Genomic DNA, 24,048 nt, shown 5'->3' with positions numbered 1-24,048 from the left:
CAGGTTACCTGTGCCAGGCATGAGGGAGCCGACGATAAGAAAACCAGCCAGCAGTTCTGCCTTCTTGTAGCTCTTGGTCTGTTGGGAGAGACAGAGGATGGTATGCTTGTTTGATTTGAGTACTTATGAATTAAAGGGTAATTTTGGAGACAAGGCATAGGCGTGAAGTTGGATGGCCCACTTGAGTTGGGTGTTAACTGGGTGAGAAGGGGACCAAGACCAACAGGATGAGAAGGCGTGAACTAGGCAAAGGTGGGGACAAGCTGGGAGGAGATACTTCCATGCAGAGGGAATTGGAGTGTGTGCAAAGGCCCTGTGGTGGGGTGGTGGGGGGGAGAAGGGGAGCAAAGCTTCTTTTTTTTTAGATTTATGTTATTGAAGTAGAGTTGATTTACAATGTTATATTAATTTCTGCCGTACAACAAAGTGATTCAGTTATTCTTTTTCATATTCTTTTCCATTATGGTTTTTCCCAGGATATTGAATAGAGTTCCCTGTGCTACACAGTTGGACCTTGTTGTTTATCCATTCTGTATATAATACTTTGCATCTGCTAACCCCAAACTCCCAATCCATCCCCCCCTCACCCTGCCTCCCTCTTGGCAACCACAAGTCTGTCCTTTGTGAGTCTGTTTCTGTTTCGTAGATAAGATCATTTGTGTCATATTTTAGATTATTCCACATATAAGCGATATCATATGGTATTTGTCTTTCTCTGTCTGACTTACTTCAGTTAGTATGATCATCTCTAGGTCCATCCATGTTGCTGCACATGGCATTATTTCGTTCTGTTTTATGGCTGAGTAATATGCCTTTGTGTCTACGGACCACATCTTCTTTAGCCATTCACCTGTCGATGGACATTGAGGTTGTTTCCGTGTCTTGACTCTTGTGAACAGTGCAGCTGTGAACATAGGGGTGCATGTGTCTTTTTGAATTAGAGTTTTGTTCGGGGATACGCCCAGGAGTGGGATTGCCCAAAGCTTCTAGGGCGCTGAGAGAAGCCCGTGTTGCTGGAGCCGAGGGGCGGGCGAGGGGGCTGGGGTAGGTGTGCGGCAGGGTGGGGGGAGGGGCAGTCAGTGCAGTAGAGGCCCACAGTTACCTTCACTGGAGCTGGGCTCAGACTGGAGCCCAGTTGGAGTGAGTTGAGGGAGAGAAGCGGGGAAGCGGGTCAACAAAAGCAGACGGAGAAGGGATACGAGGTGAGGTTGGGGGGGTCAGGAGGGGGAGGTCTTGCTGAGCTCTGACAGCAACGATCCCGGAGAAGAGGGGAGATGCAGTCCGTAGAAGAAGGAATGAACAAGGCAAAAGGGGTACGAGGAGAGCCTCCAGTGCTCCTGTCTTTGGGGGGACAGTGATTTAATATTTGAGAAAGAGAGCAGTGCTGCTATACCAGAGAGGGGCAGAACCAGAAACTTGTCTCAGAAGACCGGGTGCAGTTAACACAGCTGCTCCTGAGCCATCATCCGATAAATCCACAGACTATGAGAAGACGCAAAAGTAGAATCCTCCGTTGTTGAAAACAGGGAAAGGGAGATTTGAAAGGATGAGAGAGCACTGGCTTGAGGCCGAGTCCCCAGAAGACACTGGATCATGACACAGAACTAGCAGAGAAAGTTAGAAACACAAGGAGCAAACGAGAGGTATTTTTCAGAGCATGCTGAAATTTAAAAGATGAAGTGACTAAATAGAAGCTCACAGAAATACAACACATTTGATGGACAACTATTTCTGCATTTGATCACGGTCCTCCCGGTATCCCTGCGGATGCTGTATTTACAGATGGTGTGGTGGTGCGGTTAAGTGACTTCAAAGCTGGTTGAACAATTCTGGTTGAATGCAAAGAATACTGATTTACTCATGGGTTCACCGAACCGTAGCTGGTGCGTGCATGCGTGCGTGCGTCAGACACGTGAAGCAGATAGGAACCTTGTTTTAAAATGCACGTTCTTGGGCTTCCCTGGTGGCGCAGTGGTTGAGAGTCCGCCTGCCGATGCAGGGGACACGGGTTCGTGCCCCGGCCCGGGAGGATCCCACGTGCCGCAGAGCGGCTGGGCCCGTGAGCCGTGGCCGCTGAGCCTGCGTGTCCGGAGCCTGTGCTCCGCAACGGGGGAGGCCACGGCAGTGAGAGGCCCGCGTACCGCAAAAATAAACAAATAAATAAATAAATAAAAATAAAATGCACATTCTCAGACCATACCGGTAACAAATGGGTGCGGTGTGCCCCCCCCCCCCACCAACCTACGCTTTTAACAGGTGATTCTGTCCTGTGGTCCATGGACCACTTCCCGAGAAACACTGAATTAGGGGTCAAGGGCACCCTGGAAGGAGGTTTCTATAACAATCTCCCAGGGGATTCCATCCCAGGTCCTGCCCTGTTTAAAGAAAAAGGGTAAGCGTTTGCACATGTGCCTTCATCTTTCCTCCCCCGCAAAATCAGCGTTTTGGATGAAAACTCAAGGAGGCTGTTTAATGAATCTTGAGAGGACCCCCAATGGTGAGTCAGTTAAAGTATGATCAATGACAGAGGCAAGACTTCGGATGATTTGTTCAGGCTGGAATGTTGGACTAAAACCAACTAGATGAAATTTCACAGGGATGGATTTAAAGTTCTGCTTTTATTTAAAAGAAAACAAAAAGCAATGCGGCACTAGAGGAAGAAGGAACTCCTGGGCTTAGCGGCAGTTCCTGGGGAGAAATCCAGGGATATTGATGGACCACAAGGTCAATGACAGGGAGGGAGGACCCCAGGGCATTAGTCCCCTGCGCTCGGAGCTGGAGGGACCCGCTGGGCTTGGGGGCTTCACTCAGAGGCCACATTTAAGGGTGACATGGACTGACTAGAGAGAGTTGAACCAGAGGATGATATAGACCAGGGTCTGGAGGACACATCTGACTCGTAGAGCAGAAAAGGGGTGACACAGAGCCCCCCATTCAGATGTCTGACAGGGTGCCTTGCAGAATTGGAGGCATATTCCAGTCTGGCCCCGAGGACAGCCAGGAGCCAGCAGGTACGTGATTTTAGGCTTCAACTCAACCTAAGAAGGGACTTTCTAGAAGCCGGAACTTTTCAGTAGGACAGATACCTCGTGGGTGCTGTGGGGAAGTGGAGGGGAAAGGATAGAGAATGGAGGGGGCATCCCCAGCCCTTGGAGGGTTTGGGAGAGGTGAGTGTGATTTCATGAGCCCTCAGCGGTTCCCAAGCCCACGTGTGTCAGAGTCATCTGGGGAGCCGGCAAAGGTACGAGTTCCTGAGCCCCTCCCAGACCTACTATGTAGCATCAAAATCCCTAGGGCCCGGCCAGCAATCTTCCACCCTTCAGAGCCCCGGGACTGGAGAACAGGAGTATTTTCTTGTTGGCTGAATGAAATGTGCTGCAGAGCTAGTTGGCCAGGCCAGAGACTGCTGCCCCAGAACCTTCCTCCCTCCCCCGGCCAGCCCACCTGCCAGAACTCTAGACCACGCCCTCTCCCCTACCCCCAGGAAAGAGTTCCTCAGCTAAAGTCAAAAATCCGCTCTCATGGATGTTTAAAGGCGCTTTCATCATCATTGCCGAAACCTAGAAGCAACCGAGAAGCCCTTTCGTAGGTGAATGGCTAAATTGTGTTCATCCAAACAATGGAATATTATTCAGCGCTTAAAAAAAGAAAAATGAGCTATCAAGCCATGAAAAAAACATGGAGGAATCCTAAATACGTATTACTAAGTGAAAGAAGCCCGTCTGAAAAGGCCACATACTGTCGGATTCCAACCATATGACATTCTGGAAAAGGCAGCACTATGGAGACAGTAAAAAGATCAGTGGTTGGCAGGGGTTAGGGATGAGGGAGGGATGGCCGGGCAGAGCAGAGCGGATTTTAAGGGCAGCGATATTACTCTGTATGATACTATGATGGCCCATACATGTGTCCAAACCCATAAGATTGTATTACGACACCAAGAGTGACCCGAATGTAAACTGTGGGCTTTGGGTGATAATGATGTGTCCATGTAGGTCCATCAGTTGTAACAACTGTCCCATTCTGGCGGGGGCTGTTGACGGTTGGGGAGGCTGTCTGGGCGTGCGAGGCGCCCCAGGGTATATGGGAAATTGCAGTACTTTCCATTCAGTTTCATTGTGAAGTCAAAATGGCGCTAAAAAATAGTATACTAACAAAATTTCTCCTCTGGGTGTCACCTCTAACTTTGGGGTCTTGCCCCTAGTGCTGCAGTGGGCGTTGGTTTCTATGGAAACAGCGAGGCCAACGACGGGGTGTACCAGCTGATCTACTCCCTGGACAACGCCAACCACACCTTCTCTGGGATCGATGTGCTGGTAAGGTCGCGGGCAGCCCGTGAGGTCAGCATGGTGGGAACGAGAGCCCCAGTCCGAGCCCAGCCAGCTCGGCTCCAAGGGGGCCGGACTCCCCTTGGGGCTGCCAGTTGGTCCCGCCAGGAGCCAACCGGCAATTTCTGCTCCCCAGGCTGGGGGGCAGGGGGCACAGGGGGCAGGGGTAGGAGTGAGGACCGAAGGAGAAAGGCTGCGGGGTCCTGGGGGGCAGGACGTCTGCGGGATCAAAGCCCGTCGATCTTCAGCAGAGCTGAGCACTGTGCCATTTGTTCAAGGGGCCCCTGGATGTGGAAAGTCAGCCCTGCGGTGTTTTCTGTGTTCACTTTCAGTGATGGGGGTAGAGTATGGTGGGTGGCGTCCAGGAGATGTCAACACCCTTCAAAAACAGGTGAAGAGCCCCAAACCCCGCAAGGTGTCCTCCGGGCTCTGGTTTCCAGGCGCCGTGACTCCAGCTGGGGGCTAAGGGTGAAGCAGGTGCTGGGCTGGCCAGAGGAGAGGTCGGAGTTTTCGCCCAAGGAAGAGGTCCACGTGCTGAGCCTCGAGGGCGGGGAGAGTCAGGGTCTTCGAAAAAGGTAGCCCGTGGCCCGCCGTGCTTGTCGCTTTCTCTCTGGACGCGCTGGCTCTTTCCAGCTGATTTCCCAGCAGCCCCTGGTGCCCTAGGAGCCAGGCTCCAGGGCAGTTTTCAGAAATGCCAGTCCTGTCCCCCGTCACCTCTGGGCCAGTTCCCCACTAGAGGGGTGACCTCAGCAAATGAGCAATTGTGTCAGGCGGCCTCAGCCACACAATCCAGCCCCCGCCGGAGCCTGTGGACTTCCTCCTGGTGCCGCTGGAGGAGGATTCAACCTCAGTGCCCCTCCTCTCCCTTAAGCTCCTCTCAGGCCCTAATCCCCCAGCCAGGCTCCTCCCAGGAGGGACTCCCTTAAAGAGACAGCTGTGCTGCTCCTTGCGGGTACGGCTGGGTGCCCGGTGCCGTGGCTCTGGCCTCAGAGAGAGTCCTTCTGGGGAGCCGAGGGTCACACTCCAGAGCAGGGGCCCAGCTCTCCTGCTGAGCTCATCCATCCACCCCCCCGTGTCCACTGGGACCCATCCCTGCGGACTGAGAGCTGTCTGGACACTGGGCTGGAGCAGCTCTAATGGGGCGAGGATGGGGCGGCTGGGAGGGGGGAGTTGAGGGGCCGAACGCCGCCTGACCAGCACTGGGTGGGGCCTGGGTATGACCTGGCCTGGGCGGAGCTCACTCCCTGGGGACCCCCGCCCTCCCCTCCGCGCTGGTGGGGAAGGGGCTCCAGCCAGCAGCACCAGAACCACTGGAGGAAGAGCCAGCCCCTGAAGGAGAATCCCTTCCCCGGGAAGCCCCAGAGCCATGACCTTCACTGGCTGACTTGTGGCCACTGCAAGGAATGTCCCGTGGCTCCCCAGGAATGAGGAAGAAAGTCCCAGAGCCACCCTGATGGGAAGATTCAAGTTTTTCATGTCTTTATCCTCCCGTAGATGAGCTGGGCCTGAGGCCCCCAGGCTGGGCCGATGCACCCCAGCTGAGAGCTCCCCAGGGCCAGGGGTGGACGTTCTGCGGCAGACCCCACGTCTCTAAATGCCCCCGTGTTCCTGAAGGGAAGGGTTCCGTGCGTCTCTGGCGGTCGGCCCCTCCATCTCTCCACCATTTCTGAAAAGCGAAGGCAGGCGTCCCAGGCCCTGGTGATGGTCCAGCCGGCCGGGAGCGGCTTGGGGCCTGAGGGCCACCTCCTGTGTTTGTATTGACCTGCGTCCTTGGCTGGGCCTGTGGGGCTGCTTTGGGCCTCAGGTGGGCACCCGACACTCCCAGTCCCAAGGGCTCCAGGGGAGGCAGCAGATCTTAGAGGGCTCCCCAGATTGGAGGGGTGAAGGCCAAATATCAGATAAAATGATGTTAGATGATCTAATGCCATGAAAGTGCCTGGTAATCCACAAAAAACGCTCCGCATTGGGAGGGGGGACCCTATGCCAAGGGTGCCATTATTATAATTCCTGTAATTGTGTATGTTACTACGATCACCACAAAAGAGAGAGGAGGCTTGGATTGCGGGGGCGGCAGCGCTCAGGAGATAAGTCAGGAGACTTAAGACATGGGCCGGAGCGAGGTGGGCCCTCCCAGGCCCCCCTTCCCAGACCAGAAGCCCCAGGCCTGCGCCCTTCCTCCCCGAGGGAGCCCTGTGCCTCCGTGGGCGGCGGGAGGGTCCTGGATCAGCTGCACACTCTGATGTTGGGGGGGGGTCACAAAGGGTCATTTGGGAGGGCCAGGTGGGTCCTTTCTCTGGATCCAGCGCCCCCGATCTGGGCCCCAGTGACTCACTCAGGGCATCTTGCACACCTCTAACCCACTGGGGTCTCAGCTTAAAACCAGGGCCTTGGGCTCTGCAGCCCCCGGGAGCTCAGCTGGCTCGAGTTTGAGCCCCATGTTCTGGTGGCCACTGAGGCTCCTCTGGCTTCTCCTCTGAGTTGGCCTCAGGCCTGCAGGCAGCCCTGGGGAAGGAACTGGGCGCAGAGAGGTCGTGTTGCCGCCCCTCCAGGGTGGGGAGCTAGTGTGTGTCAGAGCGGGTACTGGAGCCCAGGGGTCTGGTCTTAGCCTTTCCCTTCAAGGCTCTGAGATGGGGGCCCTGCCCCGCGTCTGGCAAGGCTCCACCCCTTCATCTCCTGGCACTCCATCCCCTGCCTGTCTAGCAAACCTCATTAACTCCCTCTCTGAGAGGGAGCTTCCTCCCTCTCAGAGATTTTCGAACTTGAGCTTGCATCAGAGTCCCCTGGAGGGCTTGCTAAACACAGATGGGTGGCGGGGCACCCCAGACTTTCCGATTCTGTAGGTCTGGGACCAGGCTGAGAATTTGCATTTATAACGAGTTCCCAGGTGATAACACCGACGCTGCTGGTCCAGGGGCCACAGCTGGAGAACCCCTGCTCCATCCTCTGGGGCAACAGCTTCCTCTACCACCTGCTAGCTCACCCCTAACCCCACCCCAGCCTGGGGAGCTGAGCTGGCCCTCCCTATTTCCCGTGGGAGAGCCTGATCCACCTCTGAGCGTCCCCATCCCCATCTCCCTGTGGGGAGCTCCGCGCAGAACCTCTAAGCACTGGAGGTGGAGTGGGGAAGCCAGGGGTGTAAGTAGGTCAATGCTGTGATTTTAATTTTTTCTATTTTGTTTCGTTTCCTATGGGAAGACATCAAGAGGAAAGAGAGGGCCTGGCTTTTGTTTCTTTTTCCAAGGTGGAATTTAGGAAATAGAGAAGTTCAACATGTAGAGCTATGGAAGGGGAAAAAAAAGTGGTCTTACAGGAAAAATTTACAGAGCACTTCCTTTTTTTTTTTTTTTTTTGAATTTAGTTTCGGCTGTGTTGGGTCTTCGTTGCTGCGTGCAGACTTTCTCTAGTTACGGCGAGCGGGGGCCACTCTTCATCGCGGTGCGCAGGCCTCTCACTGTCGCGGCATCTCTTGTTGCGGAGCACAGGCTCCAGACGCACAGGCTCAGTAGTTGTGGCTCACGGGCCCAGCCGCTCCGCGGCACGTGGGATCTTCCCGGACCGGGGCACAAACCCGTGTCCCCTGCATCGGCAGGCGGATTCTCAACCACTGCGCCACCAGGGAAGCCCAGAGCACTTTTTTGGGGGGCTGCTCCTCGCAACATGCGGGATGTTACTTCCCCAACCAGGGATCGAACCTGTGCCCCCTGCATTGGGAGCACGGAGTCTTAACCACTGGACCACCAGGGAAGTCCCTAGAGAGCATTTTTAACGGCCCTGTGATCCAAAGTGTGCTAAGTATCATATAGGAATATGAAAATATCACACAGTACAGGTTTTGCTCCCAATGTTAATATTTTTTTAAGAGTGCCTTTGGATCAACGGCTGCAAAGCACTTGTCCGTTGATCTTATTGAATTGAAAAGGAACGTTAATTAGGGTGAAGTTTAGTTATTGAATTCATTTGTACATGCCCGGCATCTCTGTACTTTGGTATCTGTTAGTCCTTAGCCAGCTTGTAAGAACCAGCAACAAGCCGGGAAAAGGAACAAGCCGCTGACACTGAAAGAAGTAAAATGCAACAAAGGGGACCAATTCTCTTTTCTGGAACCAGGAACTCCTAGCCTAGCGCAGATGTGAGAGGCCACAAAGTTTCTGTCAAGTCCCCCCTAATGCGGAGAAACAGCGTTTGCTGCCAGGAGTGGGGTCTTATCACCTCTCTGCAGAGCTCTCCCCCATGGCACTCTCCTAAACCTTCTTCTGGGTTTTTGTTTTTGTTTTTGTTTTTGTTTTGCAGTACCACAAGGCTTGCGGGATCTTAGTTCCGACCGGGGATTGAACCCACGGCCCTCGGCAGTGAGAGCGCAGAGTCCTAACCACTGGACCGCCAGGGAACTCCCATTCTGGGTCATTTTTCTCTTCCTTCCAGACCTGGGGGGCCTGGAGGAATAGCGCACACTCCCCACTTCCAAGCAGTTGTGCTTGTTGGTGTAGCATGACAGTTTCAGAGCAACGAAGCCCTTCTTTCCCTCGTGCTGACACCCAGGCTCAGAACCGGCTTGGCAGGGAGATGCTTGGGGTTCCCAGGCTGGGTCTCCAGCCCCTGCCAGGGCCCTGCATCTGGACTATCGAGAGGCACCTTTCTAATTCTTGTGGTCCTTGTTTGCAGGCCCAGGAGAGTCACCTCCATTGACCTTCCCTCTCTACTTCTGAGCAGAAAGATGCTTCCTTCAGGCTCTGCTCAGCTCCAGGCAGGACAAACATGGCGGGGGGGCGGCGGACAAGCACAGAGAAGGCGCCGATTTCCTCCTCCCGTCACGCTGCTCCTCCCGGCTGCTCAGAGGCAGGATCCCGTCTGCCTGCATTATTTCAAAGTTCCATTGTTCTGCCCTCACTGGGGGTTCAGGACGCTGTGGGCTGTCGTTTGCTCTACAACAAAGCCTTTCTCTTGTGAGACGCTGAGAAAGCCTATTGTGGGAACAAAAGGTCAGGTAGCAACAGAGGGTCTCTTCAGTTTAAACATTTCATTCCTCACCCCCCAAAAGAATTCATCACCCAAGGTGTTTAAACTTGGAAGAGAATCTTCAAGGAAGAAAAACGGCTTCTCTTGTTTGTTTCCCCATCTGGATCTGTCTTTCTAGGAAAGCACTGTGTCTTGGAGCCCAGGTCCTGGTTAGGGCCAGATCAAGCCCGTCCCCTGGATGGAGGGACCCACGGGCTGGGCGCGCAGTGGGAGCCTCTGGTGTCCATCCCCCGTCCGGACCACAGCCTCATGACTCTTCGGGGCTGGGGGTGGCGCCCGTGGGGCACTCATTGAAGGCCAAGCTCTTCTCCTCCAGAGCTTGAGGCAGAGGGTTTACCTCTCTGGCTTCCTCCCGCTCGAGGCCAGACTCAGAAGCCCCGCCCCTCCCCAGGTGTCCGGAACCACCCAGAAGATGAAGGTGGACCTGGAGCAGCACCTGGCCCGGCTCAGTGAGATCTTTGCCACCCGAGGAGATTACCTCCAGACGCTGAAGTTCATGCAGCAGATGGCGGCCAACATCGTTGTCCAGTTGGCAGGGGTGCCCGTGTGGACAGAGGTCACCAAGGGGCTGACCGAACTGGCCGACCAGGCTGGCTACGTGGAGTACTACCGGTGAGGGGCCCCGGGGAGGGGTGATGGGGCTGCACCGGCTTCCTTTGTCCAAGCCAGCGTCTTGGCGCTTGGCCTGGGAAGTGCCACCAGAAGGTCTTAATAAGCCTTAATGACTGAAATCCCTAGGACGTGGGAGCTGGTGGGGGCCAGGCGGGGGGCATGTAGTGCAGCCTGCTTGTACAGGCAGGCGCTGAGCCCCAGGGAGGGGCAGTGATGTGCCGAGATCTCAGCGCGGGAGGCTGCACCTGGCCTCCCACCCCGCACACAGCAGGGGGCTCCTCCGGGACCAGCATCCTCTGTGGCTGGCGCTGGGTGAAGCGCTGGTGCTTTATGGGTTCGTCACCTGCCCGGGTTTCTGGGACAGGGTTCCCCGCACCTGCATTCTCAGCCACAGAGGTGCAGGGGGTCGGGGAGATGGCAGCCTCTTTGCCTCCCCCCGATGGCCGCTGCTTAGCAAGCTCAGAGATGCCCCCGGCCTGAGTGATGAGGGCTGCGGGGCGCCACCCCACCTTTGCCGTATCAGGTATGCAGGTTCATACCTGTGTCATCGAGCCTTTGGGGTTTCACTTACGTCTCCCCTGCCTCCCCATCACCCAAACCCCACCCCAGGTGAAGGCACTGGACACAGGCCAGCTGACCAGGGACCGGCTGCCCCCTCCCTCCACGCACAGGGTCTGGTGAAGGTCACTGTGGGGACAACCAGGAAAGGGGGCGGCAGTCCCGGCTTTGGGGGGCTCCCAGCCGAAGGGTGACACCCGCTCATGGCATACACGTCCTTGCACACCCAGGGCAGGGCGCCTGGCACGGAGGCTGTGCTGGGAAGCAATGGACACAGGAGCCCTGAGGAGCAAGTATCCGCTCTTCGGATGCCCCTCCCGCACCCCCCCCCCCCATTTGTTGCCTCCCCTTCAAGCCATTAGCAAAGGTCAGAGTCTTTACCGCAACGTTGCACAGTTTACTCTGGATTCATTTCCCCTTTATGAGAAAGTCCCATCCCAGGCTGAACTGACCCAGAAAAAATGCTTCTGGCGGCCTCTGGCCAGAGACCTCCCCATCCAGGGCACTCCCTTCCCCGGGGTAGGAGATGGCCGGGCCCCGACCAGGGGGAGCTCATGAGGCCCCCCCGGCCCTGGACAGCGCTCCTCTTCCCTCCCCTCCCGCCCATCCAGCCCCTGCCTTTCCAGATGTCACCAATGCAGCTTCCCACCAGATTTTTTTTCACTCACGTGCAAAAGCACATCTCTCCAAAGTGACCGAAAAGAAACTGCCACCTCTAAGCACTGGTTGTGACTTGTGACCCAATACAGTGGCGTCTGCTTAGTCCTGTGACATGAGGGACAGTCATTGCCTGAGCCTCCTATATCTTTTTGTCGTGGAAAGTAGGTACCCGTTTTGACCCTGCCATTCTCTCTGAGTAGACCTAACCTGGGGCCATGTCCACTGAAGGGCCTAATGCGGGTATTTTGAGAATGACTGTGGTGAAATAAGTCAGAATGTATGTATCGACCGGGACTTATGTTTAAGATGTTTTTATGAAAAAATGGGGTAAGTGTGGTGACCGCTGCACAGTATCGATTTCAATGTGGGTGGCTGAGAGCGTCCCCTGGAGCCCCCATCCCCAACTTCCACCCCTGTTGAGGTCTAGTTCAAGGTTAGCACCTGTGGCTCATGGACGTTAGCAATGTTCTGTCCCCTCCCCTCATCTGCTGTTTGCTCCCCGCTCTTGCCTGAGCTGCCCCAAAACAAAAGGCTTATTTGATTCTTCATGACCTAACCAGCCTTAGGGGCTGGGTCTCCCTTGGACAGCCTCCTCATCTTTTCTTTCCAAATGGTTCTAGAGCACCGCCATCCAGCTAAGCAAATTCTTTTTAGTACTTTTACACAAGGCCTGGCTAAGTATTGGAGGCAGTTAAAAAGCCAAGAGACTCCTCTCCGGAGATTTACGAAGGGTGGAACAGCAAGCCATCCACACCGGATATGGGAGGAGCTGAGAGAGTAGGGGCCGGAGCTGCTCCTGCCAGAGCCAAGTTCTTGGTTAGAAACACATCCCCAGGTCATCACAAGGCTCCCCTGGGAAAATGCATCTGCCTCGCAGAGCTGTTTCCAGGAACCCTTTACTACACAGGGAGGCGTGGATGCCTTGAAACAACAGTCATCGTGGAGAGTCGGTTAGAAGCAGTCCTAACTGATTTCCTGCTAATGTGCAGAGTAGAGGAGAGAGAGGTAACAAGAAACCTTTAGGTTGGAAACATGAAACCAGGACTTTGAGAGGCGCCTGGTGGCTGGTTGTGTCTCTTGCGGGGAGAGTCTGGAATTCCGGTCCAGGCTCTTCTCCCACGGGCCTCAGTTTAACAATCTGTAGAACGAGGTTCTTTTTTTAAAAATTTATTTAATTTATTTCATTTTTGGCTGCGGTGGGTCTTCATTGCTGCACGCGGGCTTTCTCTAGTTGCAGCGAGCGGGGGCTACTCTTCCTTGCGGCGTGTGGGCTTCTCATGGCGGTGGCTTCTGTTGTTGCGGAGCACGGGCTCTAGGCACGGGCTTCAGTAGCTGTGGCGCGCGGGCTTAGTTGCTCCGCGGCATGTGGGATCTTCCCGGACCAGGGCTCGAACCCGTGTCCCCTGCATCGGCAGGCGGATTCTTAACCACTGTGTCACCAGGGAAGCCCTGTAGAATGAGATTCTAATGCTAGATGTTCCTGAGGTTCTTTCAAGCTCCGACTCTGATTCTAAGAAGACTGGCTCTTGGTGGCCTCGTCCTAGTGGAGGGCGGGGCGGGCTCTGCACTTCCCCAGAGCCGCTAGATCCACTCCTGGGAGCTCCAGAGACTACAGTGGCTGTCCCGGCTCCACTCCAGGCAGGGAATCGAGGATTTTGTTTAGTCCCCTTTTTGAGGCGTTCAGCCTCCATTCGTAAAGGGGGAAGGAACTTCGTTCGGCTGCCAGGTGGCCTCCAGCGTGCTCTCCCCCACTTGGAACTTCTTTATCACTTTCTTCCAGCTCCACCCCACTCCCTACCCACACTCCAAGCTCTTTCCTACCCTCCTGTGGTATTAGTGAAGCAGAAAACCTTTGCCGGAGAGAAGTCAACGAATTTACTTGGCTTTTGCATCAAGAGACATAATGATCAGAAGACTTCCGTCTTCTGGGACACTAGGAGAAGCCCCTTCTCTCCGCTCCCTGCCTTCTCCGTCCACCAGTCCCCAACGCCCAGGCTGGTCCCCCAGAGCAGGGCCGATGGGCGTGGCTGCTCAGCGAGCGTGGAGCTGAGCTGTGAGGGCGCCTTGCGATCCTGTCTGGAAGGGAACGAACCAGGGCGCTTTGCTTGGGACCTTCTCGGCGCCCTTGGACCTGGGGACCCTGGGCTCTGCAGCCTGTACTTTGGAGAAGCAGGAAAGCAGGGCCCCCGGGGTCCCTCTACCTTTCTTTGTTTCCCTTTTCATTTAGCGAGCACTTAACCCTCACAGAGTTCCGGCCTCCTTCACAGGTTTGCAAACTGAGGCCCAAGGGGGAGGGGTGCTGCAACTTGCCAAGTTCTCCAGCTGGCCTGTGACTGCCTTTCCCCATCACCTCAGCCCTGGGTGGGCAACAAAAGGCCGGAGGAGTGAGGGGCTGGGAGGCCTGGAGGTTCTTGGTGCCCTGGGATGACCTGGCCTGGGCTCCCTGGCCCCACCCCGAGCTCCTGATGGTCTGGGGAGGAACCCACTCATCCGAGAATCCCCTGGCGCTAAGCTCGGTGCCTGGCACAAAAGGTGGTTGAAATCAAAACCGAATCAAAAGGATATATGTATATGTATAACTGAATCGTTTTGCTGTACACCTGAAACCAACACAACATTGTAAGTCAACTAGGTACACTCCAGGACTTCCCTGGCAGTCCAGTGGTTAAGACTCCACGCTTCCACTGCAGGGGGCGTGGGTTCGATCCCTGGTCGGGGAGCTAAGATCCCACAGGCCGCCGGCTGTGGCCAAAAAAGAAACAAAAAACCTATACTCCAATGTAAAATAAAAATTAAATTAAAAAAATAAATTAAGTTACAAGGATATATTGTACAATGTAGCCAATATTTTATAATAACTATAAACGGAGTATCACTTTCAAAACTTGTGAGCCACTATATTGTACACCTGAAACTTATGTAATATTGTACAGCAACTATACTTCAATTTTTTTTAAGTTAAAAAAAAAAGTAAATGAAAGGAGAAATTTATTTCCTCGGCTGCACCCGCCACGTTTCACATTCTCGTGGCCACACGTGGGTAGTGGCAGAGAGAGTGCAGAGGTGGTCCACTTGCGTCACTGCAGAAGGTTCAGGGGACCGTGCTGGCTCAGACATTCAGCCGGGGCGGGGGAAGGTGACTCCTTTGTCCGGGCAGAAGAGGGGTGCCGCTCCCGGAGCCCAGAGGAGCTGTCCGCCGTGCACGCTGGGTTCTTCCTGTCCGGGGCAGGGGCGCCCCCTGGTCTAGTTTGCTTAGCCGCTGGCTGTGGGCGGTTTGTATCACGAAGGGTCCAGCGGGCCTGGGGCAGCGGTCCAGGCCTCCCTGGTGGCCCCAGGTGGGCAGTTCTGCCCTGCTCCTCCTCACCATCCCTTCGCGTCTGCTCAGGTGGCTCTCCTACCTCCTGCTCTTCGTCCTGGACCTGGTCCTTTGCCTCCTCGCCTGCCTGGGACTGGCCAAGAGCTCCAGGTGCCTCCTGGCCTCGTGAGTAGCCCCGCCTCTGGGCCTGGGACAGGAGCTGGCCGAGGGTGTGGGGTGACGGTGCCACCATCAGAGAGATGAGGGCCTGGCGGGGCCGGGAGGCTGTAGTGGGGACAGCAGCCCCTGACTCACCATCTGGACACCAAGCCAGCACCAGGCTTTCTCCCACGTGTCCCCTCCCGCCTGGGCCTGCCTGTTGAGCAGCTGAGGCGTTGGAGCCACTCGCTTGCTCAGCTTGCGCCCTCCCTGCCGTGTCCCTCCGGCTCAGGGACCTGTGTCCCAGGCTTCACTCCATACCCCTTCGCCAGCAGTCGGCGGGGCGATGTCAGGGCAGGGGCTGAGGCTGCCCTCAGGGCCACTGCAAGAGGCTGGGCGTCAGGGGGACGAGATCGTAGCTGAGAGGAGGGGCGCGGAAGGCTGGCGGGTGACAGCCATCCCGGGGTCCCCCGCCTGCCGGCCTTGGCCTGGGTCCCACCGGCAGCGGCCTCTCTCCTAGGGTGCTGTGCTGTGGGGTGCTGGCCCTGCTCCTCAGCTGGACGTCCCTGGCTGCTGACGCTGCTGTGGCAGTGGTGAGTGGGGGGGCCTGGGGGTGCTGGGGGGGCTGACCAGGTGGACCGTCTGTCTGGTGGTGCCTCGTTGTGTCCCATCCAACGTCCCCGGTGCAGGGCCAGCTTCCAGTCTCAGTCCCTAACCTAGGATCCCAGAGTCTCAGGACTAAAGGGGCTGGGCTCATCTGTGCCAGCCCCCGCCCCCTTCAGACGGGGACACAGGCCCGGGGAAAGGAAGGGGCTCGCCCAGGGCCACGAGGCATTTCGTGGCAGAGCCGAGATGAGACCCTGAAGCCAGATCCCCTTCGCACCCCGCTGGCCCGTTCCCAGCCGCGGCTTGGGAGGACGGGCACCAATGACCAGGTGCCTTCTCTCTGGGTATAAAGAACCAACCAGGGCTGGTGGGTGTGGGCGGGGTTTGAACCTCAGGCTGGAGGAGCCCTCCAGCTTCAGAAGCACCCTCCCGGGCCGCCTTCCCCGGTGTCAGGAACGTGGAAGGTGGCGTTTCACCTGCTTCCCGCCCCCCTGCCCTTGGACTCACACACACCATCTAAAACACAGTGGTGTATGTTTCCTGATGTGGTGCCTCGAGATGTGAAAAAAACGAAACCAAGCACACGCACGCGTGCACACGCACACACACACACACGCACAAGGTGGGTCAGGAGTGTAAGGGGGGAAGCTTCCTACGCAGCTATGTTTGGTCTTTAATAGACCTAATGCTCTAGAGAAGCTGTGTGCGTGTCATCCGTTCGCTCGTTGGTTCAGCTGATGTTTGGCTGTGTGGCGCTCAGTGGTGCAGGTGCCTGGGGATGCAGAAACAGGAGGACGTGCTGTTTGCTCGTGACTAAGTCGCAGCCTGCAGAAGAAAGACATGGAGGCAGATCATTGCAATCCCATGTGAATCGATACATGGCGGTGCACGGGGTGTGTGTGTGTGTGTGTCACAGGGGGCAGGATGCACCAAGGGATTTCAGGGAACCCCTAGCTGACTTAAGGGCCACAAAGTAACCCCGTGACCTGCATCCGTTCTGCCCTTTCAACCTGGGGAGAAAAGAAGAGGGCTCACTGGAACCCCTCTACCCAAATGCGTGCCCGGCCCAGTGACTTGGGGGCTGGCTGGTGGCTCTGGCCTTGGCCACTTTGCATCCATGATGGCCCCCCAGATGAGTAGGCCCTGGTGCAGCTTGGCTCAGAGTAGCTTTGGGCAAAGCTTGTCCAGAAGGGGGAGGAGGTGGGCATCTCCTGTTCTGTCTCCCCTCCCCCCATTCAGTGTCCGCTTTGGGCAGGCTGGAGCCTACATCCGCAGGGCAGGGCTGAGGCCCCTCCAGATACAGGGAAGAGCAGAGGAGGAGAGCGCAGGTCATACTCAAATGCATCCTGCCATCTTCTGGAGCTGGGTGGGCTGTCCGTGGTCTGGGGAGAGCGGCTGCTGGCCGCAGCCCCACGCACAGCTGCCTGGCGACAGCCTCGCCTCCAGGGACAAGAGTGGGCCCAGGGAAGCGTGCATATGGTGGGCCCTCCCCCCATCTGCCTTCTCAAAGCGGCGATGGCCTCCAGCTGGCCACCACGAGCTGCCTTTTGGGAGGCAGCCCCTTCCCAGCGGGGACTTCAACTCCCAGCTGAGGGCCCCGGGATGCCAGGGAGCTGGAGAGAAAGGCCATTTCCCTAATTCGATTAGTCAGGCCCTTGTGTGTGTGTGAGAGAGAGAGAGTGAGGGAGTGAATGGGCCTTTGATGGGGCTGCAGATCCTGCTGCATTTTAATAGGAAGTGGGGGGAGAAGGAACCAGGCCCTCAAAGGCTATTGTGGGGAGCTTTTGTGTGGCCACTGTCCCTGCTCTCCGAGCCTGTTTTTTGGGGGGTGTTTTTGTTTTTGAGATCTGTGGGACCAGAGATCCAACACTGCCTTCCCGCTGCAGGGGTGGCCTCACCCCCTGTCTTCCCGTCCCCCCGGAAAGGGCCTCCGTGAGACAGGAGCGGTGCCCCTAAGGATGTGATGGGGAGGGGGCTGGGGGCTGGGGCGCTGAGCCTTATCTACTCGACCACCCCCTGTGCAGTCTGGAGTGTAAGGCAGAGGTGAAGGGTGAGGGGCAGAGAGGAGAGAAGGGGCCCAAGGAGAAGGAAGGGGGAGAAGTGGATTCCGGGAGAGGAAGGAGGAAAGGGTCACCCAGGTGCTTTGGCCGCAGAGCACCACTGACGGAGCCGAGGTCTCCCTGGGGATCTTGTTTTTTTTTTTTTTTTTTTTTTTAATATTTCATATAATAAGCTTATTTTAATAGTGCAAAAAATAATCTGCTTCCAATCAATAAAGGAAAAACTTCCAAAGAATTTTATAAAAATAGCCAATACCTTGAACAAATACCAAAGCAAATAAGTAGGTAAATATTACAATTATATACTCCAAGCCCAAGGAGCCTGGCCTCTGGAACCCCCCTGGCTGGGTCCTCATCCCCTCCCCCACTCCCCAGCAGGGGGCCCCGGGTAACGTAAGGGCAGTTCCCCAGGCCTCCCTCTCCTGTCTCCTCTTGTGTAAAATGGGGAGAACAGCAGTCGCCTTGAAGGGTTGTTGTTGGGACGAGATGGGTTGGTTGACCCCTGGGAGGCACATAGCAAGGGTCCACTGGTTTACTGCACATTTACTACCTTTCTAGGAGGGTCACAGGGCGACTCCCACCGTGCTCAGCGTACCCTCCCCCGCCCGCGCCCCCATCCCCATCGCGTGAAGAACGCACACGCGCATACGGGCCCTTGTCGTCACCGATAGGAAGGTTGAATCCTCCCTGAGGGTCTGAAGGGCAGGCCTGGCCTGAGGAGGGGGGGGTGAGGGGCGCATCCCGGGTGGAGCCTCTGCCAGCGGCCTCCTGTCCCTCTTTGGATCCCAAACTTGTTGGGGGTGACCCCGACCAAGATGGCGGCCTCGCTCTTCATGTATCCCAAGGCCTCCCGATCCCCCTGCTTGGCTCTGGCTCCCCTCTCCTCTCTGCTGCTCCCGTAACGGGGGTGAGGGTGCACCCCTGGGCCCACTGGTGCAGCTGCTCCGAGTTATAATAATAAACCAGTCTGATGATGTACCCTGGTGATTTAAGTATGAAACGGTTCTCCCAGGGTCCTGAGGCCTGTGGCTGTGTGAGCTTGTATATGTGTGCACGTGTGCGTGTACACATGTGGCTCTGGAAGCTCTGTATTTGGAGGGGCATTTTATTCCCCAATCCCACCCCATGCCTAGAACATCGTGTGGCACCTAGTAGGTACTCAATAAATATTTGTCAGTTCGGTGAATGAATGAGGGATGCTCCAGCATTGCCCCCTGAGGCAGCCCTTCCTGAAGGAGGACAGGGCACTGGCAGGAAAGGGCCATGGAGAGGAGTCCCCGGCTTGGAGAGCATGCACTGGAGCAGGGGTGCCCCTTGGAACGGGCCAGCGGACCAGAGCTTCCCCTGGCTGCTCTGAAAGGTGGAAGTCCCCCTCTACCCAGTATCCCACTGCACCCCCCAGGCCAGATCTGGGGAGGGCCTGGCTCAGAGGATGGCATCCCTGCTGCTGCCTCTTCTGGGGCCCAGACTTGCTTCCTCTCAGCCCTGTGGGCCCTTGGTGGTCACCTAGCCAGGCTGCGCTGCGGTGTCCCAGTCCCCCAGCACGGCAGTGGTAGAGCCTGGAACCCGTGTCCTCGGAACCCGTGCTCTTCCTGGTCTCCCACCTCATCAGGACAGGACCTGCACCCAAAAGCTCAAAGATGGATTCAGCACCAATGTAGGTCTTTAGAAAGAGATTCTGAGGGAGGCTTCATAGATGGACAGCCCCAGAGCGGAGGTGGACTTGGTAACAGCAAGACCAAAAATAAAACAGGTGAGCAGACGAGGTCATGGTGCAAATAACTCTCCCGAACACATCCCGCAGCTTTACCCTTGACCCAGGTCCATCCCAGCAGAGGCATTTGGAAATAAGAGTTAATGGGTTGCCTGCTGTTGGCCACTTTTCTGAGTACTTTATGTAGATTAATTCATTAAGTGGATAGCGTTTTTCTCTCCATGTGACTGAGGAGGCCGCTGAGACACAGGATAAGGCACTTGTCTGTAAAGTTCCAGAGCTGGGAGGGGGCAGAGCCAGGACTCGAGCGCAGGCAGGATGGCTGTTGACTGCTCTTGCCCACCTAGGTCTGAGCTGCAGGGTCCCCGTGCCTGGGGCCGAGGGCACCCGGTTCCTCCCGGGGCCCCGGTGTGTGACTTTCCTCCACCCCTCCCGTCTCTCCCCGGCTCAGGGCACCGGCGACTTCTGTGCGGCTCCGGACGCCTTCATCCTGAACATCACGGAGGGCCAACTCCGCACAGGTAACAAGCTCTCGGGCCTCTGTGGTCAGAGCCACTCGGGATGCTCTGTCCAGGCCCGTGGTCAGCCAGACTGTGCCTCTACTTACCCCTTTTAGCACTGTAATCACCCGGTGCCTCCCCAGCCCTGAACTGCAGGTCCAGCTGGACCACTGGGTCATTTCTTAGAAGCTACCTCCTTTGGGAGCTCAGGTACCGGCTTGGCCTCAGGATGGGTGAGCTCCTGCCTGACCCAGTGTCTTTGCCTTGCAGAGGTGACCCGTTACTACCTGTATTGCAGTCAGAGTGCAAGCAGCCCCTTCCAGCAGGTACGGCCCGCCCAGCCCAGCCCTCACCCTGCCCCCAGCTCCCTTGGTGGTCAGCTCGCTCCCTCTTGACCCCAAGCCCCAGGGCTGACCGATGAGGTGGCAGTGGCTGTGTGTTCTTTGCTCCTTTGGGGTCCCCTGCAGGGGACAGTGCTCTTGGTCAGCGTGCGTGCCCGTCCGTCACCCTGGATGCTGGTTACCATGCAGAGGCTGTGCAGTAGATCTGGGTTGGGGCCCAAGACTCTGCGTTTCTCACAAAACCCACCCCCCGCCGCCCCGGGCAAGGCTGTCCCAGCAGGACATTTAGAGTAGCAGGAAGCAAGAGAACGGTGCCGCCGCCCTCAAGAAGCCTGAGGGCTGAGGGGAAGACCTCCTGGAAGCAGGAACGGCCATGATCAGGGAAGCGGCCGCAGCTGCAGACGGGAGAGGGGCTGCGGGGGCTCCTGGGACTCGAAGCTCATGCGGGACCTCGGTCTCCCCTGGCGCAGGCACTGACCATCTTCCAGCGCTCGCTGACCACCATGCAGATCCAGGTGACGGGACTGCTGCAATTTGCTGTCCCGCTCTTCCCCACAGCAGAGGTAAGGTGGCCGGCCACCTCCCACAGGGCCGGGCTTCGGGGAGCAGGCTACGGAAAGACAGAGTTCCCTCCCGGCGCGGTCCAGCCGCTTCCTTTGGCTTTAAAGGCCTCTCTGCACCAGCCGCGGTTTGTGGTTTTATCCACAGGCCCTCCCCGCAGCGCTCCTTCTCTGCCTCTCTGTCTGCATGTTGGCCTCTTTCTTTCTTCCTGCTTCAGAAAGATCTGCTCAGAATCCAGCTCCTGTTGAATTCATCCGAGTCCAGCCTTCACCAGCTGACGGTCATGTTGGATTGCCGGGGGCTGCACAAGGTGCCGGGGTGGCCCTGGGGGCGCGGGTGGAAGGCGGGGTGGGGGCACCCCAGCCGGCCGCGTCTTCCCAGAGAGAAGGCTGCAGAGGCTGGGAGAGTGATTGCCTGGGCTCCCTTCAGGCCAGGGAATGGGGTAGAAGAGGAGCCTGGCTTCTGGATTCTCTCCAGTAGCTGAGCCGGGGAGCCTCAGTGAAAGGTGCCAGGGGGTGCGGGTAGGAGAGTTGGATCCGTTTACCTCTAGAACGCCGGCGGGCCCTGAGCTATATGAGGGAGGCTGTTCCCCATTGCCCAGACTCCCAGCCATCTGGTCTACCTGGCCAGCTCCTGAATTGCAAGTGGACATCCCATTCTCATTGCCGGGGTCATCTCCAGGAGTTTGGAACGTCGGCCAGTCGTGCAGGGAACACACTGGGAGTATGTGAGGGCCTCTCTCTCCCCCCCCCGAAGCAGAAAGCCAGTGCGCGTTGATGTCACATCCCATGTGGAATTTGAGCAAATATTCATAATAATGTTCACAGCTGCCATTTACTGAGTCCTTGGTTCTGTGCTTGGCCTTGTTCTGTGCAGTTTATATCCAACGTGCCATTGAGTCCTCACGGTTTTACTGTGAGATACATGTTATTTTATGGGAAATTTTATAGAAAAGCAACGTGTGTGTGTGTCTATGTATGTGGATGGATAGATGGATGGATAGATAGGTAGATAGACAGATGTATCTACCTAGCTATCTATCTCTCTGTATGTATATCTAAAGAGCAGCTTACTGAAGAGCCCCGAGCTATCAGTTCAAGGGCTTGGGTTTCCGACCCCAGCAGTCTGACTTCAGAGCTGAGAACATGGGTATCCCCCCAGTACCCTCCCTCCCTCCCCTTCCACATCCAACCCCTCAGCAAGTCCTCACAACTATACCCTCAAATATATCCTGCTCCGTCCACTTCTCTCTCCCTCCACAGCTCCCGCCGTGGTCAGAGCACCATCCCGCTCCCCTGGGTGACAGCCGTGACCTCCTACCTGGTCCCCACTTTCTCCTGCCCCCTTACCTTTCATATATGGCAGCCAGGCAGCCAGAGCGGTCTTTTAAAAATGAACAGGATCGGGCTTCCCTGGTGGCGCAGTGGTTGGGGGTCCGCCTGCCGATGCAGGGGACGCGGGTTCGTGCCCCGGTCCGGGAGGATCCCACGTGCCGCCGAGCGGCTGGGCCCGTGAGCCGTGGCCGCTGGGCCTGCGCGTCCGGAGCCTGTGCTCCGCGGCGGGAGAGGCCACGGCAGTGAGAGCCCCGCGTACCGCCAAAAAAAAAAAAAAAAAAAAATAGGATCACATCCCTTCCATCCCCAAACCTGCCCATGTCTTCCCATCACCTTGTGTAAAATTCAAACTCCTCGCCTGTCCTGCAAGGCCCAGCATGACCTGGTGCCGTCTCACCTGTCCCCCTGCTGGCCTTTTTCCTCTTTCCTGAACACACCAAGCTTGTCTGCTTTGCCTCAGGTGCTCAAGACACACTCCACCCCTTGCCATCCTGGCCTCATTAAAAGCCCCCTGTCCCCTGGCTCCCCCACCCCGCAAGCTCATCTGTCCTGTTCAGAGCCCAGCACACAGTAGGTATTCAGCAAAGGCTTGTAGAGAGAACCCGAGAAGCCCCATTGTGTCGGGGTCCCGAGCGTGGACCCTGAGTGGCTGTGCAAGGTGCTTGGGACGGGAGAGGGCCAGAGATCCCGAGTCCAGGCTGGGGCAGAGGGGCTTTCAGAGACCAGCTCAGACCCCAGGCTGTGTCCCACACCCCCTCCGACCGTGTGTCCCTCTTCCTCCGCCAGGACTACCTGGACGCCCTCACTGGCATCTGCTACGACGGCCTCGAGGGCCTGCTGTACCTCGGCCTCTTCTCCCTCCTGGCTGCCCTCACCTTCTCCACCATGATCTGCATGGGGCCAGGGGCCTGGAAGCACTTTGCCACCAGGTGGGCTGCCTGGGCGGCTTCCTGGGGGAGGAGGCAGGAGGCTCAGCTCTGTGACTGAACCGAGAGCTGATAACCTGGGATGGAGAAGGGCAGCAGGCCTTCAGCCCCAACAGGCTGGCCGGGTGTCTGCCCAAGCGCCCCTGAAAGTCCAGACAGAGCCCCAACAGGAGGTTGGAGGGGGCCAGGGCAGGAGCAGGGCCAAGGGTGGTGACAGCGTCATGCCACAGCCTGGTATCCTTTGCTTATCCCCTCTTCCTCTGCAGAACTTTGTGGTGTGATGCTGCTGCTGGGAGGGGTGCCTCAGAATACCAGAAGGACATATTGTAGCACCAGGGCACCTATAGTCTCATTGAGGAGCTAGACAGAGACAAGATGGTATTTCAGTGTCTTCAGAGTAGATCAGAAAAGGAAGCAGGGTAGGGAGGGTCCATGTGCCCGTGGGCAGCAGGGTGGACTGCCTGGAGGAGGTGATTGAGAAGTTGGGAATGGGGCAGAGTCATCTCAAAGAACCTCAAGGAGACACCTGTGGCCAGAGGGAGAGTCCTGGGAGGAAAGATTGGGAAGCGGGCCGGGGCCGCACTGCCTGGAGCCTCCCTCGCCCCTCACAGCTGGCCATATCCTACGTGTCATTGTAGGGACAGAGACTACGACGACATGGACGATGACCCCTTCAACCCCCAGGCCCGGCGCATCGCCGCCCACAACCCCCCTCGCGGGCAGCTTCGCAGCTTCTGCAGCTACAGCAGCGGCCTGGGCAGCCAGACCAGCCTGCAGCCCCCGGCCCAGACTATCTCCAATGCCCCCGTCTCGGAGTACATGTACGGCTGGGCTCCCAGGGCCTCCCCGGTACCTCCCCCGACACATCGGGCTGGATCTGCGGGCAGCACGTTTGGGTGGGGAGAGGAGGCATCCGAGGCCAGCGCAGTCCCCTCACTGCAGCCAGGATGCCAGGTGGGAAGGCCCCCTGGGAGCGTCTAGTGCTGGAGGTGACACCCCTGCAGGTGTCAGGTCTTTTGCCTCAAGCTTGCAGGGCAGGTTGAAGGCCCGAGAAGCTGCATTTCTGCAGGCCACCCTGCTCCTGGCGCCATCACCCCATCTGCTTCTTCTTCTTCCCCAGGCCTCCCTGTCTTCCTGCCCTCACTGCCTCCCGTCTATCCGTGGTCCTTTTCCATCTCCCATCTGCACACCCCCGGGACCCTCCTGTAGAAATCTGAGCAGACACCCCCCACCCGGCCTCCCCAGCCTGAGCACACTCCCCGCTCCTTTCGGCCCTGCAGGAACCAAGCTGTGCTGTTCGGTGGGAACCCACGCTATGAGAATGTGCCGCTCATTGGAAGAGGCTCCCCTCCGCCCACGGTAACCTGGGCTCCCTGGG

The 24,048-nt window shown here is 57.1% G+C and overlaps 1 protein-coding gene across 4 annotated transcripts in view; it reads left to right on the top strand.

Annotated features, from left to right (window-relative positions):
- TTYH2 (tweety family member 2) overlaps nucleotides 1-24,048 on the top strand; it is a 50,891-nt gene that overhangs the window by 9,764 nt on the left and 17,079 nt on the right. For 3 of the 4 annotated variants that reach the window (XR_010838354.1, XM_067022187.1, XM_059048558.2), the window contains exons 3-13: nucleotides 4,205-4,316; nucleotides 9,736-9,956; nucleotides 14,560-14,655; nucleotides 15,149-15,221; nucleotides 19,460-19,529; nucleotides 19,779-19,834; nucleotides 20,320-20,412; nucleotides 20,628-20,720; nucleotides 22,531-22,673; nucleotides 23,309-23,491; nucleotides 23,951-24,029. Coding sequence is in view for 3 of the 4 variants with exons in the window: in XM_059048558.2 (XP_058904541.1) it covers nucleotides 4,205-4,316; nucleotides 9,736-9,956; nucleotides 14,560-14,655; nucleotides 15,149-15,221; nucleotides 19,460-19,529; nucleotides 19,779-19,834; nucleotides 20,320-20,412; nucleotides 20,628-20,720; nucleotides 22,531-22,673; nucleotides 23,309-23,491; nucleotides 23,951-24,029 (1,219 nt within the window). In the remaining variant the exon portion in view is untranslated. The remainder of the gene's footprint in view (nucleotides 1-4,204; nucleotides 4,317-9,735; nucleotides 9,957-14,559; nucleotides 14,656-15,148; nucleotides 15,222-19,459; nucleotides 19,530-19,778; nucleotides 19,835-20,319; nucleotides 20,413-20,627; nucleotides 20,721-22,530; nucleotides 22,674-23,308; nucleotides 23,492-23,950; nucleotides 24,030-24,048) is intronic. The other variant, XM_067022186.1, reaches the window with a different exon arrangement.

Source organism: Kogia breviceps, chromosome 19, assembly GCF_026419965.1.
Source record: "Kogia breviceps isolate mKogBre1 chromosome 19, mKogBre1 haplotype 1, whole genome shotgun sequence".
In the NCBI taxonomy this organism is placed as follows: domain Eukaryota; kingdom Metazoa; phylum Chordata; class Mammalia; order Artiodactyla; family Physeteridae; genus Kogia; species Kogia breviceps.
Note: the sequence above shows the minus strand (reverse complement) of the source record. Positions and strands in the feature narration are given on the sequence as shown.